Source organism: Ahaetulla prasina, chromosome 4 (assembly GCF_028640845.1).
Source record: "Ahaetulla prasina isolate Xishuangbanna chromosome 4, ASM2864084v1, whole genome shotgun sequence".
Taxonomy (NCBI): Eukaryota; Metazoa; Chordata; class Lepidosauria; order Squamata; family Colubridae; genus Ahaetulla; species Ahaetulla prasina.
In genome coordinates, this window is record NC_080542.1 from 107,209,216 (window position 1) to 107,219,814 (window position 10,599).

The 10,599-nt window shown below is 48.9% G+C and overlaps 1 protein-coding gene across 1 annotated transcript; it reads right to left on the reverse strand.

Annotated features, from left to right (window-relative positions):
• Positions 1-7,229: 7,229 nt before the first annotated feature.
• Positions 7,230-7,775, reverse strand: LOC131197267 (uncharacterized protein K02A2.6-like; the record flags this gene model as incomplete). The annotated part of the gene is made up of 1 exon (XM_058181095.1): positions 7,230-7,775. A coding segment is annotated over one exon (546 nt), but the record flags the coding sequence as incomplete, so codon positions are not given.
• Positions 7,776-10,599: the final 2,824 nt, after the last annotated feature.

The following is a 10,599-nucleotide window of genomic DNA, read 5'->3' on the forward strand; positions in this document are numbered from 1 at the left end:
ACCATGGGGGGTGTTATTAGATAAGCTGAAGGGACATTATGCTCCCTTGCCCTCAAGAGTAGCCAGGCGCCATGCCTTCAGGCACAGGTACCAGAATGAGGGAGAGTCTATAAGTCAATACACAGCAGCGTTAAGGAAGGCTGCCCTTTATTGTGAGTTTAGTGACCTGGAGGATATCCTTCTGGATCAATTTATTTGTGGTATCAGGGATATCGAATTGCAGCGCCGCCTACTGGCCAGAACAGATATCACTTTTCAAACTGCAATAGATGAGGCTCAAGCCTCAGAACTGTCTGCTAAGTCGGCTTCTGAAATAAGGAAGCCTTTCAGCACTGCTGCAGCTGCTAAACCAGCCACAGTGCATCAGCAGGAGATGGTTTCTGATCAGTTCTCAGAGGAGGAGGAAGAGATAATCCGTCTTAATTCGAATTCTAGGAAGGGTTGGGTGACAGAGGAAAAAAAGCCACAGAATCCATGCTTAGGTTGTGGATGAAACCACCACCGTTCTGTGTGTAAATTTAAGAACGTGGAATGTCGGCATTGTGGCAAGAAGGGCCACCTGCTAGAGTCTGTAGGGCCACGCTGCCCCCAATTTCCAACCCTGCAAAACAGCATACTAATTTCAACCCTGTGAGACCCAATCGTGATGCATGGCAGCGAGATAGGGCTGAACGGATTGAGGAAGATTGTTTCTCTATTCACCAGGGCACAGAACAAGGGGAAACCAGAGTAAGTCATGCCAGGTCAGGACTTAGGAAAAAATTTTTCCTCACAGTCTATATTGAGAATAAACCGTGTAGAATGGAGATTGACACGGGATCTTCTTTGTCTATCATAGCGTGGCACACCATTTCCCGCTTAGTGCCCTCCCTTAAAAAACACCAATTAGATCGGATTCGACTAAAGCTTCGTGATTACCAAGGTAATCACATTCCCATTTTGGGTTCCGGGTATTTTCAAGTTCAATATAAGAACTTTAATGATCGCCTTAGAATCATAGTTGTTGATGGCATTCTCCCCTCTCTGCTAGGTCTGGAGTGGTTCGATGCATTGGGTTTGGCCATAACAGGCATACATGCTCTTGCATCAGACCACTTCTCCGATCTCTTCCAGGAATTCTCTGATGTCTTCAGTAAGGAATTAGGCAAATACAAGGGGTCTCCCATCTCATTAAATCTAGATCCCTCAATAGCTCCTATTCACCTTAAGCCTCGCAGGGTTCCTTTCGCCCTTTGCACTAAAGTTGATCAGGAAATTGACAAATTATTGGCACAAGGTATACTACAACCAGTGGACCATGCTCGCTGGGAGACGCCTATAGTGATCCCCATTAAGGCCAATGGATCGATAAGGATCTGCGTGGACTTACAAGGCCATGCTCAACAAGGCTCTACAGGCAAACCCGTATCCTGTTCCGGTGGTCCAACATCTTCTGCATTCATTGGGCCGTGGCAGCATATTCTCCAAGCTTGACATGGCACAGGCCTATCAGCAGCTTGAGGTAGATGATGAGTCTGCGGAGGCGCAGACGATCGTGACTCACCGCGGTGCCTTCAAATGTCGCCGGCTGCAATTCGGGGTCTGTGTGGCCCCCGGCATTTTCCAATGCCTGATGGAGAGACTCTTACATGGGTTGCCGGGGGTCGTCCCCTATTTCGACGACATCTTTGTGTCAGCCACCGATGAGGCTGAGTTGCTACACCGCCTCCGTGCCATTTTGATCCGTTTCCGGAAGGCTGGCCTTAAACTAAAGCGTGAAAAGTGCATACTGGGCGTTCGCCAGGTCGAATTTCTTGGTTTTCTTGTCGATGAGCGAGGTTTGCACCCTACCCCCGCAAAGGTACGTGCAGTACAACAGGCTCCTATACCCATGACTAAGACTGAACTACAGGCTTTCCTTGGCCTCCTTAACTTTTATAACTTATTTTTGCCACATAAAGCTACAGTCGCAGAACCTCTCCATCGCCTCCTCAACAGCAAGACACCTTGGAATTGGGGACGGAAAGAGGACGCAGCTTTCCGGGCCGTGAAGGCACTGCTCACCTCTGACAGTGAACTCATGCAATACCATGCAGACTTACCTTTGCTCCTGGCATGTGATGCTTCACCCTACGGGATAGGAGCTGTCTTGAGCCACATTCTACCAAATGGATCAGAAGCTCCTGTTGCTTATTTTTCTAGGACTTTGTCTCCAGCAGAACGTAACTATGGACAGGTAGATAAGGAGGCTTTGGCAGCCGTGGCCGGGATCAAGCGTTTTCATGATTACTTGTACGGCCGTGCATTCACGCTTGTCACCGACCACAAGCCACTCTTGGGCATCCTGGCTGGGGATCGTCAAACCCCCCCTCATCCTGTCACCAAGGATGACACGATGGGTTGGGTTCTTAGCGGCATACCAATACACCTTGGTCTACAGGCCAGGCAAGGCTATTGGGCACGCAGACGCATTGAGCCGTTGCCCCCTTCCAATTCCTGCAGAGGACCCTGCCCCTGCCTCATCAGTCCTGTTTATCGACGACCAGGCTATTCCAGTGTCAGCATCAGATGTGGAGAAGTTCTCTTCCAAGGACCGTACCCTCCATCAGGTGGCCGACTGGGTGAGGAGGGGGTGGCCCCTTAGGCAGTTGGCTTCCGAGTTTCAACCTTACAAGGTCAGGCAGCATGAAATTTCTATCATCAGAGGCTGCCTACTCTGGGGCTCCCGAGTGATAATTCCAGATGAGCTCCGTGGCCGGATCCTCAATGTCTTGCATGAAGGCCACTCAGGCATCGCCCGCATGAAGGCGTTAGCCCGCAGTTACCTGTGGTGGCCAAGGCTAGATGGGGAAATCACTGAGTGGGTGGCCGGGTGCCCAAGGTGCCAGATCCATAGAGCAGCTCCTCCAGCGGCAGTGGCCACTGAATGGGAGATGCCAAAAAGCCCCTGGGCCCGCGTCCACATAGATTTTGCCGGCCCCATCCAAGGTCACATGTTGTTGATTATCGGTGACGCCACTCTAAGTGGGTCGAGGTTGTCTCAATGACCTCTACCACCTTAGAGGCACTGATCCATGCACTTAAGAGAGTTTTCGCCACTCATGGTTTGCCTGATGTTTTAGTGTCAGATAATGGGCCGCAGCTAACCTCAGCGGCCTTCCAAGCATACCTGGCAAAGCAGGGCATTCGCCACGCCACTATTGCTCCATTTCGTCCTGCCTCGAATGGCCTGGCTGAAAGGACAGTCCGCTCAGCTAAAGAAGTCCTAGCTAAATTAGTTTCCGGAGATTGGCGAGACAAAATAGCGACCTACCTATTGGCACAACACACCACTCCATGCCCCACGACTAACCGCTGCCCGGCAGAACTGTTGATGGGCCGACGATTGAGGACTGTGTTAGATCGTTTGCACCCTGAGTACTCGCCAGAGAAACCCCCTGATTCTACCAGTGGAGCCCGCGCATTCCAAGTGGGGGATTGGGTGTATGCCCAGCATTTTGGGGGGGACCCGGTGGCTACCAGGTCAAATAGAAGAAGTGACCGGCCCCCGTTCATACCGGGTTCAGTTGGAAGATGGTCGCATGTGGCGGCGCCATGTGGATCAACTGCGCCGCCGCCACATGCCCCCATCCAATGTACCGAGCAACACAGATCTGGCCGCATCGAATCAGCCACCACCTGTACAAAGCAAAGAGTCCCGTCCAGAAAACATGCCCAATCCTGATAGTCCACCCACAACTTCACCAGCTGTCGATTTACCTCAAAGGCCACATCAGGACCGGTCCAACGAGTTTCCATCCAGCGCGGCTGAACAAGCCCCAGAAGTTCGTGAAGTTCCTGTGCGGGTCCCATCAACAGCACCTGGTACGGTTGTACTGCGCAGGTCGGAGCGAGCCAGGAGACGCCCAGCCTACTTAGCCGATTATGCTTGTGTAATCCGGGAAGGGAGGGGTGTTGTGTTCGGCTGGAGAACACATGACCAGTAACCAGCAGTTGATTGGTTAACCGCCGATGCTATAGCCGGCAGGAGAATTAAGGAGCTGCTATTGGCTGAGCTGTTTACAGCTCCAATATAAAAGGGCTGTCAGTTTAGAGCTTGCTCGCTTGCTCACCTCAGTTAATTGTTTGTAGTTAATAAAAGAACTGTTAATGATTCTCCTGCGTTGCCTCACTTCTTGCTGTTGTTTTGCGAATACAACAGTACATATAATTGCTCTCTAATATACAACCACATTCACTGTGATTATGGAATTATTACTAGGAATGCTGCTTTTAACTTTTGCTGTAATATACAGAAGCAAAGAACAAAGAAGAAGAAAGGATAAAAATAAAAGATTTGTAAAAATGCAAAATATATTAAAAACTGCAAATTCATGTTCTTCTAGTAATGCTAACATGTACTAAAAATTGAATTGGCCACACTTAAAATGCTTTGTTAAAACATATTTTATTATTTAACTCATATCCTGCAAACATATTCCTTGATAAATATTGGGTATGGTTTGTAAGGAAAAACTCAGAAATACTTTCAATTTTTTTTAGCTGAAAGGTCAGCAGTTTTTTTATCTTAATTAGATAAATAGATAGATAGATAGATAGATAGATAGATAGATAGATAGATAGATAGATAGATAGATAGAGATATAGATATAGATAAAAAGGTAAAGGTTCCCCTCGCACATACGTGCTAGTCATTGCCGACTCTAGGGGGCAGTGTTCATCTCCATTTAAAAGCCGAAGAGCCAGCACTGTCTGAAGATATCTCCATGGTCATGTGGCCGGCATGACTCAACGCCAAAGGCACACAGAACACTGTTACCTTCCCACCAAAAGTGGTCCCTATTTTTTCTACTTGCATTTTTACGTGCTTTTGAAACTGTTAGGTTGGCAGAAGCTGGGACTAGTAACGGGAGCTCACCCCATTACATGGCAGCACTAGGGATTCGAACTGCTGAGCTGCCAACCTTTCGATCGACAAGCTCAACGTCCTAGCCCCTGAGCCACCGCATCCCGTGTGTGTGTGTGTGTGTGTGTGTGTGTGTTTTCTGAGATTTTCGCGGGTGTTTGTATGTAGGTCTTTGGTTATTCAGATTTTGTCCCGCGTAAAAAGGCGAGATGATACCTCACGGCTACCAGCCATTTGGAAACCCGCTCTTATTGACAAACGAGTCCCTAACACGAGGAATGACACCAGACCCACACTCACAAGGTCCACACAGGATGTCACCACCACACATCCACCCAGAAAGCAAACCCAAACCCACACTGATCATGAAGCACGACCAAGGACCAGAAGCTAGACCGCAGCTGCAATATTAGCTATTTCAAACCCCTCCAACCCATACATGCAGCAGACTGACACCCTCTATGAAGATGTAGCACGACCACGACCACGAAGCCAAACAACAGCAATGCAGCTCACCAGCTCAAACCCCCTGCAACTCAGACTAATCTGAGCACAACCAAGCTCCCACCCAAACAGGACACACCCCCAGCCAATCAGAGCACAAAAAAACCCCACCCAATCAGACCACAGCCAAGCTTCCATCCAATCAGTTCAAACCCCCACCAGCAGTTAAAAGGAAGAAACAGCTGCGATCATACATTGCTCCCAGAAGCACGAAGCTGAAGCCTGAAGATGACAAATGAGACTTTGTTGAAACGTCGCCAAGACACTTCCAATTTTACGCGGGAGAAAACCCGAATAACCAAAGACCTACATATATATAAAGTGCTTTGCTCACATAAGAACAAAGCAAAAGCCTGAAGATGATGAGTGAGATCTCATCGAAACGTTGCCTAAATACTTCCAATCTTACACAGGAAAAGACCCGAACATACCAAAACCTACATATACCCGTGAAAACCTCCAAAAACATATATGTTGAGACAGTAACATTTATGAAAAATGATTAATATAAAAATAGAAAAAGGCTATGCTTGAAACTTCTAGTGCTTCTTATTTTAGAACAATGACTATACAAAACAAACTAAAGAATAGGATTGCATTTTGTATTCAGTGGCATTCAGGAAATTTAATATACTGTCTCTGGAAGATTCAGAAAGGGAAGTGGTTGCATGAAATCCACATAATAATGCATGGTTAAGCCAAATCAGATTTCCAAGGGAGTGGACTGAACTGGTAATGCAAGTTTGGCCAGGTCACATGATTCATAATTAGTAATAGCAAAGAGCTGTTCCTGTAAACTCGGTTTCTCTTTTTATTCCCTTTTCATTCTCACTTAGGCATGAAATTACTTTAATTCAACTATTGATTTTGGGAGCATAACATAGCTTTAAAAATCCACAAGATCATTTTGTTTAGGGTAGCTGTTATGTTCGGACAATGAAGAGGCAGGAGACCAGTGAGTGACAACAGTTCTTTAGTTTATTGTGATCCCAGCAAGGACAACCGGCAAAAACCCCTCTTTAAATACTCTTTTGGTTGAGGCTTCAACCAATCAGCAACGTGCAATTTTCCCGCCCAAAATTCCCTCTCAAAGTTCAAAATACATTACACTCCTTCCCTCCCAGAACGCTTTGTACCTCTATTTACATAATATTTGCATGTTATTTCTCTACGTAGTCACGCAGGTAGACAGGGTGTCTCCTAACTCTTTCTGACCTGCGCAATTCATTCTCTGGGAGAGAGTCGAGCTGGTCGGAGGGACTGTTTGTTCCTCCCAGCTCCTCCTCTAGGCCGTCCGGCCCTGGATTATTGGCTGAGTCGTCCCTGCTGTCTTCAGGAGGAACCGGTTGGCGTCGCTGGACTTCATCGGAATCAGATAAGTCCTCCACTCGCCTCGGGTTTGAGCAGATTCAATCAATTGGTAGTCAGGGCCTGCATGTTTGGTTTCTAGTTTGTTTGGTATACGTTTTCTTAACTGGTCTATGTGGCGTTTCCATACCCGGCCGTCCTCCATGTCTACTACGTATGATTTGGGTCTGGTTATGCCCAGAATTTTCCCCTTTAACCATGTTGGGCCCTCGCTATAGTTGTGTGCCCATACTGGGTCACCCACTGTCATTTCCCTGGTTTTTCCTTGAATACCCTTGTACCCGTCTGGGGTATAAGTTGGGTTTAGTCGATCTAGTGGGCACCTGAGTTTCCTGCCCATTAAGAGTTCCGCTGGGCTGCGGCCAGTTGTTACACAAGGGGTCCTATGTTGGACGGCCAGGAAGGTGTCTATTTTCGTTTGCCAGTCGCCTGGACTTATCCTAGATAGCGCTTCCTTGGTGCTCCGAATGAAACGTTCTGCAAGTCCGTTCATCGCTGGGTGGAAAGGCGCCGAGAGGACATGTCTGATGCCCTCTCCCGCTAAATACCCCTCAAACTGGTTTGCCGTGAATTGCGGGCCGTTGTCAGAGACTAGGGTGTCGGGCAGGCCGTGTGTTACGAATAGATGCCTTAGGACTGCGATTACTGCTTCGGCCGTTGTGCTTTTCATGAGGATGATTTCTAACCATTTTGAGTAGGCATCTACTACAATTAAAAAGGTCTGCCCATGGAACGGCCCCGCAAAATCTATGTGAATCCTGGACCATGGCCCCTGGGGTTTCTCCCACTCTCTAACTGGGGCTGTAGGGGGTAGTGACCTCGACTCTTGGCAGGATTGGCATTTCCCTACCCTGTCGCTGATGTCCTTATCCATTAGGGGCCACCATACATAACTCCTCGCTAAACTCTTCATCCTCACAATCCCTGGGTGGCCCACATGCAACAGTTCCAACACATTTTCGCGCAATTTTTCTGGGATAACCACCCTATCCCCCCATAACAGACACCCCCCTTGAACCGACAGTTCTGATCGTTTTTTCGCAAAGTCTTTGAACGCCGCCCGCGCAGCGGGCCAACCCCTTTGCACCCAACCGATTACAGTCCGTATTGTAATGTCCCTGTAAGATGCCCTAGCCACTTGCTTGGATGTGACTGGGCCAGAGTCCAAAGAGTCAATTAGCAAGACGGGTGTCCCCGGGGTTGGGTCCTCAATTGTCTCTGGTAAAGGGCATCTCCTCAGAGCGTCCGCATGCCCTAAGTCTTTTCCTGGGCGGTGAAGCAATTTGTAGGAGTATGCCGCTAGGAAAATAGTCCATTGGGTCAGCCTGGGAGAAAGTGCCACGGGTGTTGGGCGGTCACCCGCTAAGAGTCCTAGAAGGGGTCTGTGGTCCGTGACTATCTCGAAATCTCGCCCGAACAAGTATTCGTGGAATTTCTTAACCCCGGAGACTATGGCCAATGCCTCCCTATCTAACTGGCTGTAGTTCCTTTCTGCAGAGGACATTGTCCGGGAATAATACGCTATAGGGGCTTCTGTTCCATTCGATAACCTATGGCTGAGCACAGCCCCTACCCCATATGGTGATGCATCGCAAACTAGTACTTGTGGCAACGTGCCATTGTACTGGATGAGGAGGCTATCGCTGGACAAAAGGTTTTTTACCCCCTCAAATGCCCTAGCCTCTTCTCTGCCCCAGGACCACACAGCTTTCTTTGCTAGCAACTTATGTAGCAGTTTGGCTACTGTTGCTTTATTCTTTAAGAATACCGCATAGAAATTAACAAGCCCCAAGAATGCCTGTAATTCTGTTTTATTCTTGGAGGCTGGGGCCTTTCTAATGGCCCGTACCTTGCTCTCCGTGGGGTGGATCCCTTCCCTGTCTATTTGGTATCCTAGGAATTCTACAGATTTCACCCCAATGTGGCATTTATTGAGCTTAACTTTAAGCCCAGCAGACCTAAAAATGCCCAATACCTTCCTTAGTTTTACCCCGAGTTCCTCTAAGTTTTCAGCTGATACCAATACATCGTCGAAGTATGGTACCACTCCTGGTAGGCCCTGTAATAATCGCTCCATTAGGTTCTGGAAGAGCCCTGGGGCCACGCTAACTCTGAACTGGAGTCACGTACATTTGAAAGCCCTGCGGTGCGTGACAATTGTCTGTGCCTCGGCTGTGCTGCTATCTACTGGTAGCTGCTGGTAGGCTTGAGCCAAATCGAGTTTGGCGAAGACCTGCCCTTGCCCTAATGAGTGCAGCAAATGTTGCACCACTGGAATGGGGTATGCACTTTTCTGCAATGCTTTGTTAAGCGTTGCTTTGTAGTCAGCGCAAATCCGGACCGATCCGTCCGGTTTGACTGGGGTCACTATGGGTGTCTCCCATTTTGCATGATCGACAGGGACTAGTATTCCCTGGTTTACTAGCTTGTCTAATTCTCGGTCAATTTTGGGCTTTAGGGCGAATGGAACCCTCCTAGCCTTTAACCGGATGGGGGCGACTTGGGGGTCAAGGTTGAAAGAAATAGGGGTCCCCACGTACTTGCCCAGGCAATCCTTGAAAACGTCCTCGAACTCCTTCAGTAGTTCGTCTTTGAGGATGATGTCGTTCCTGTGGACCCCGGTCACTCCCATGCCCAAAGCTCGGAACCAGTCCAGCCCTAGCAAGCTCAGTAGAGTTCCGTTTACTATGGTGATTGGCAGGGTCTTTTTGAATTGTCCATATTTGACTTGGATGGATGTGACTCCTCGAACAGGGATCCGATTCCCTTGGTAGTCTTGCACTCTCAGCTTCTGGGTTTGTAGCTGACGTTTTGCGACGGCTGGCAAGTCTCTCACGATGGTGTCCCAGGACATAATGGTGATTGACGACCCAGTGTCTACTTCCATTTGGCACTGCACCCCTTCAATGTAGACTTGGGTAAATATTTTCTTCTCTAGTCGTGTCGATGCATGGCCCACTCTCACAGTGGTCTGGTTTAACTTCGCGCCCTTTTTAAATGGACCAATCCCGGGCCGCTTCGCTGCTCCCGCGCTCTGATTGGTCGGTTTGAATTTTTGGCGGGAAGGTTGGGGGGCTCGGCAGGCCCGAGCTATGTGTCCTTTTTTTTCGCACCGCCGACAAACCGCGTCCTTGAATCTGCAGTTTTGCCGTTGGTGTTGGCCCCCACAACTCACACATTCGTCCCGGTCACCTCTCTCCAGCCTCCCGGTGTGGAACACCTCTTCCTCTTCCTCACCTTCCAATTCAGCCTGGACTTCCTCGCTATGGATCGGTGTAGTCTTTGTCCCGGCACCCTGCGCGTTTGGCTTTTGCAAGGTCTCCGCCGCCTTGGTGGACATCTCGTGAGCTCTGGCTTCGTCCAGGGCTATCGCCAAAGTCAGGTTGCTTTTAGACAGCAGCCGCCTTTGTAGTCTGATGTCCCTGACCCCACAAATGAGTTGTTCGAGTAAGGAATCCTCCAAATCTCTGTACTCACAGTGGTTTGCGGCTTTCCTCAACGCGGCCATGTACACGCTTATTGATTCACCCTCTCGCTGTACCCGTTGCCTCAACTCGAACCATTGGACGAACTTTGAGGGTACCGGTGCGTAGTGCGCTCAAAGTGTTGTTTGTAGTGTTTGCCACGGTACCGATTGTACCAGCGTTGGCTCTGAGAGTGACTCCGCGGTATCGAAGACCTCTGGACCGCAGTGGCTCAGGAAGTACACTCGCTTCCGATTATCCGAGACTCCCTGTAGTTAGTTTGCTTCGAGGAAACACTCGAATCGAGCCATGTACGACCCCCATTTCTCCTTTGCTGGGTCAAATGGCGCTGGCGGCGTGTAGCTGGACATCGCTATT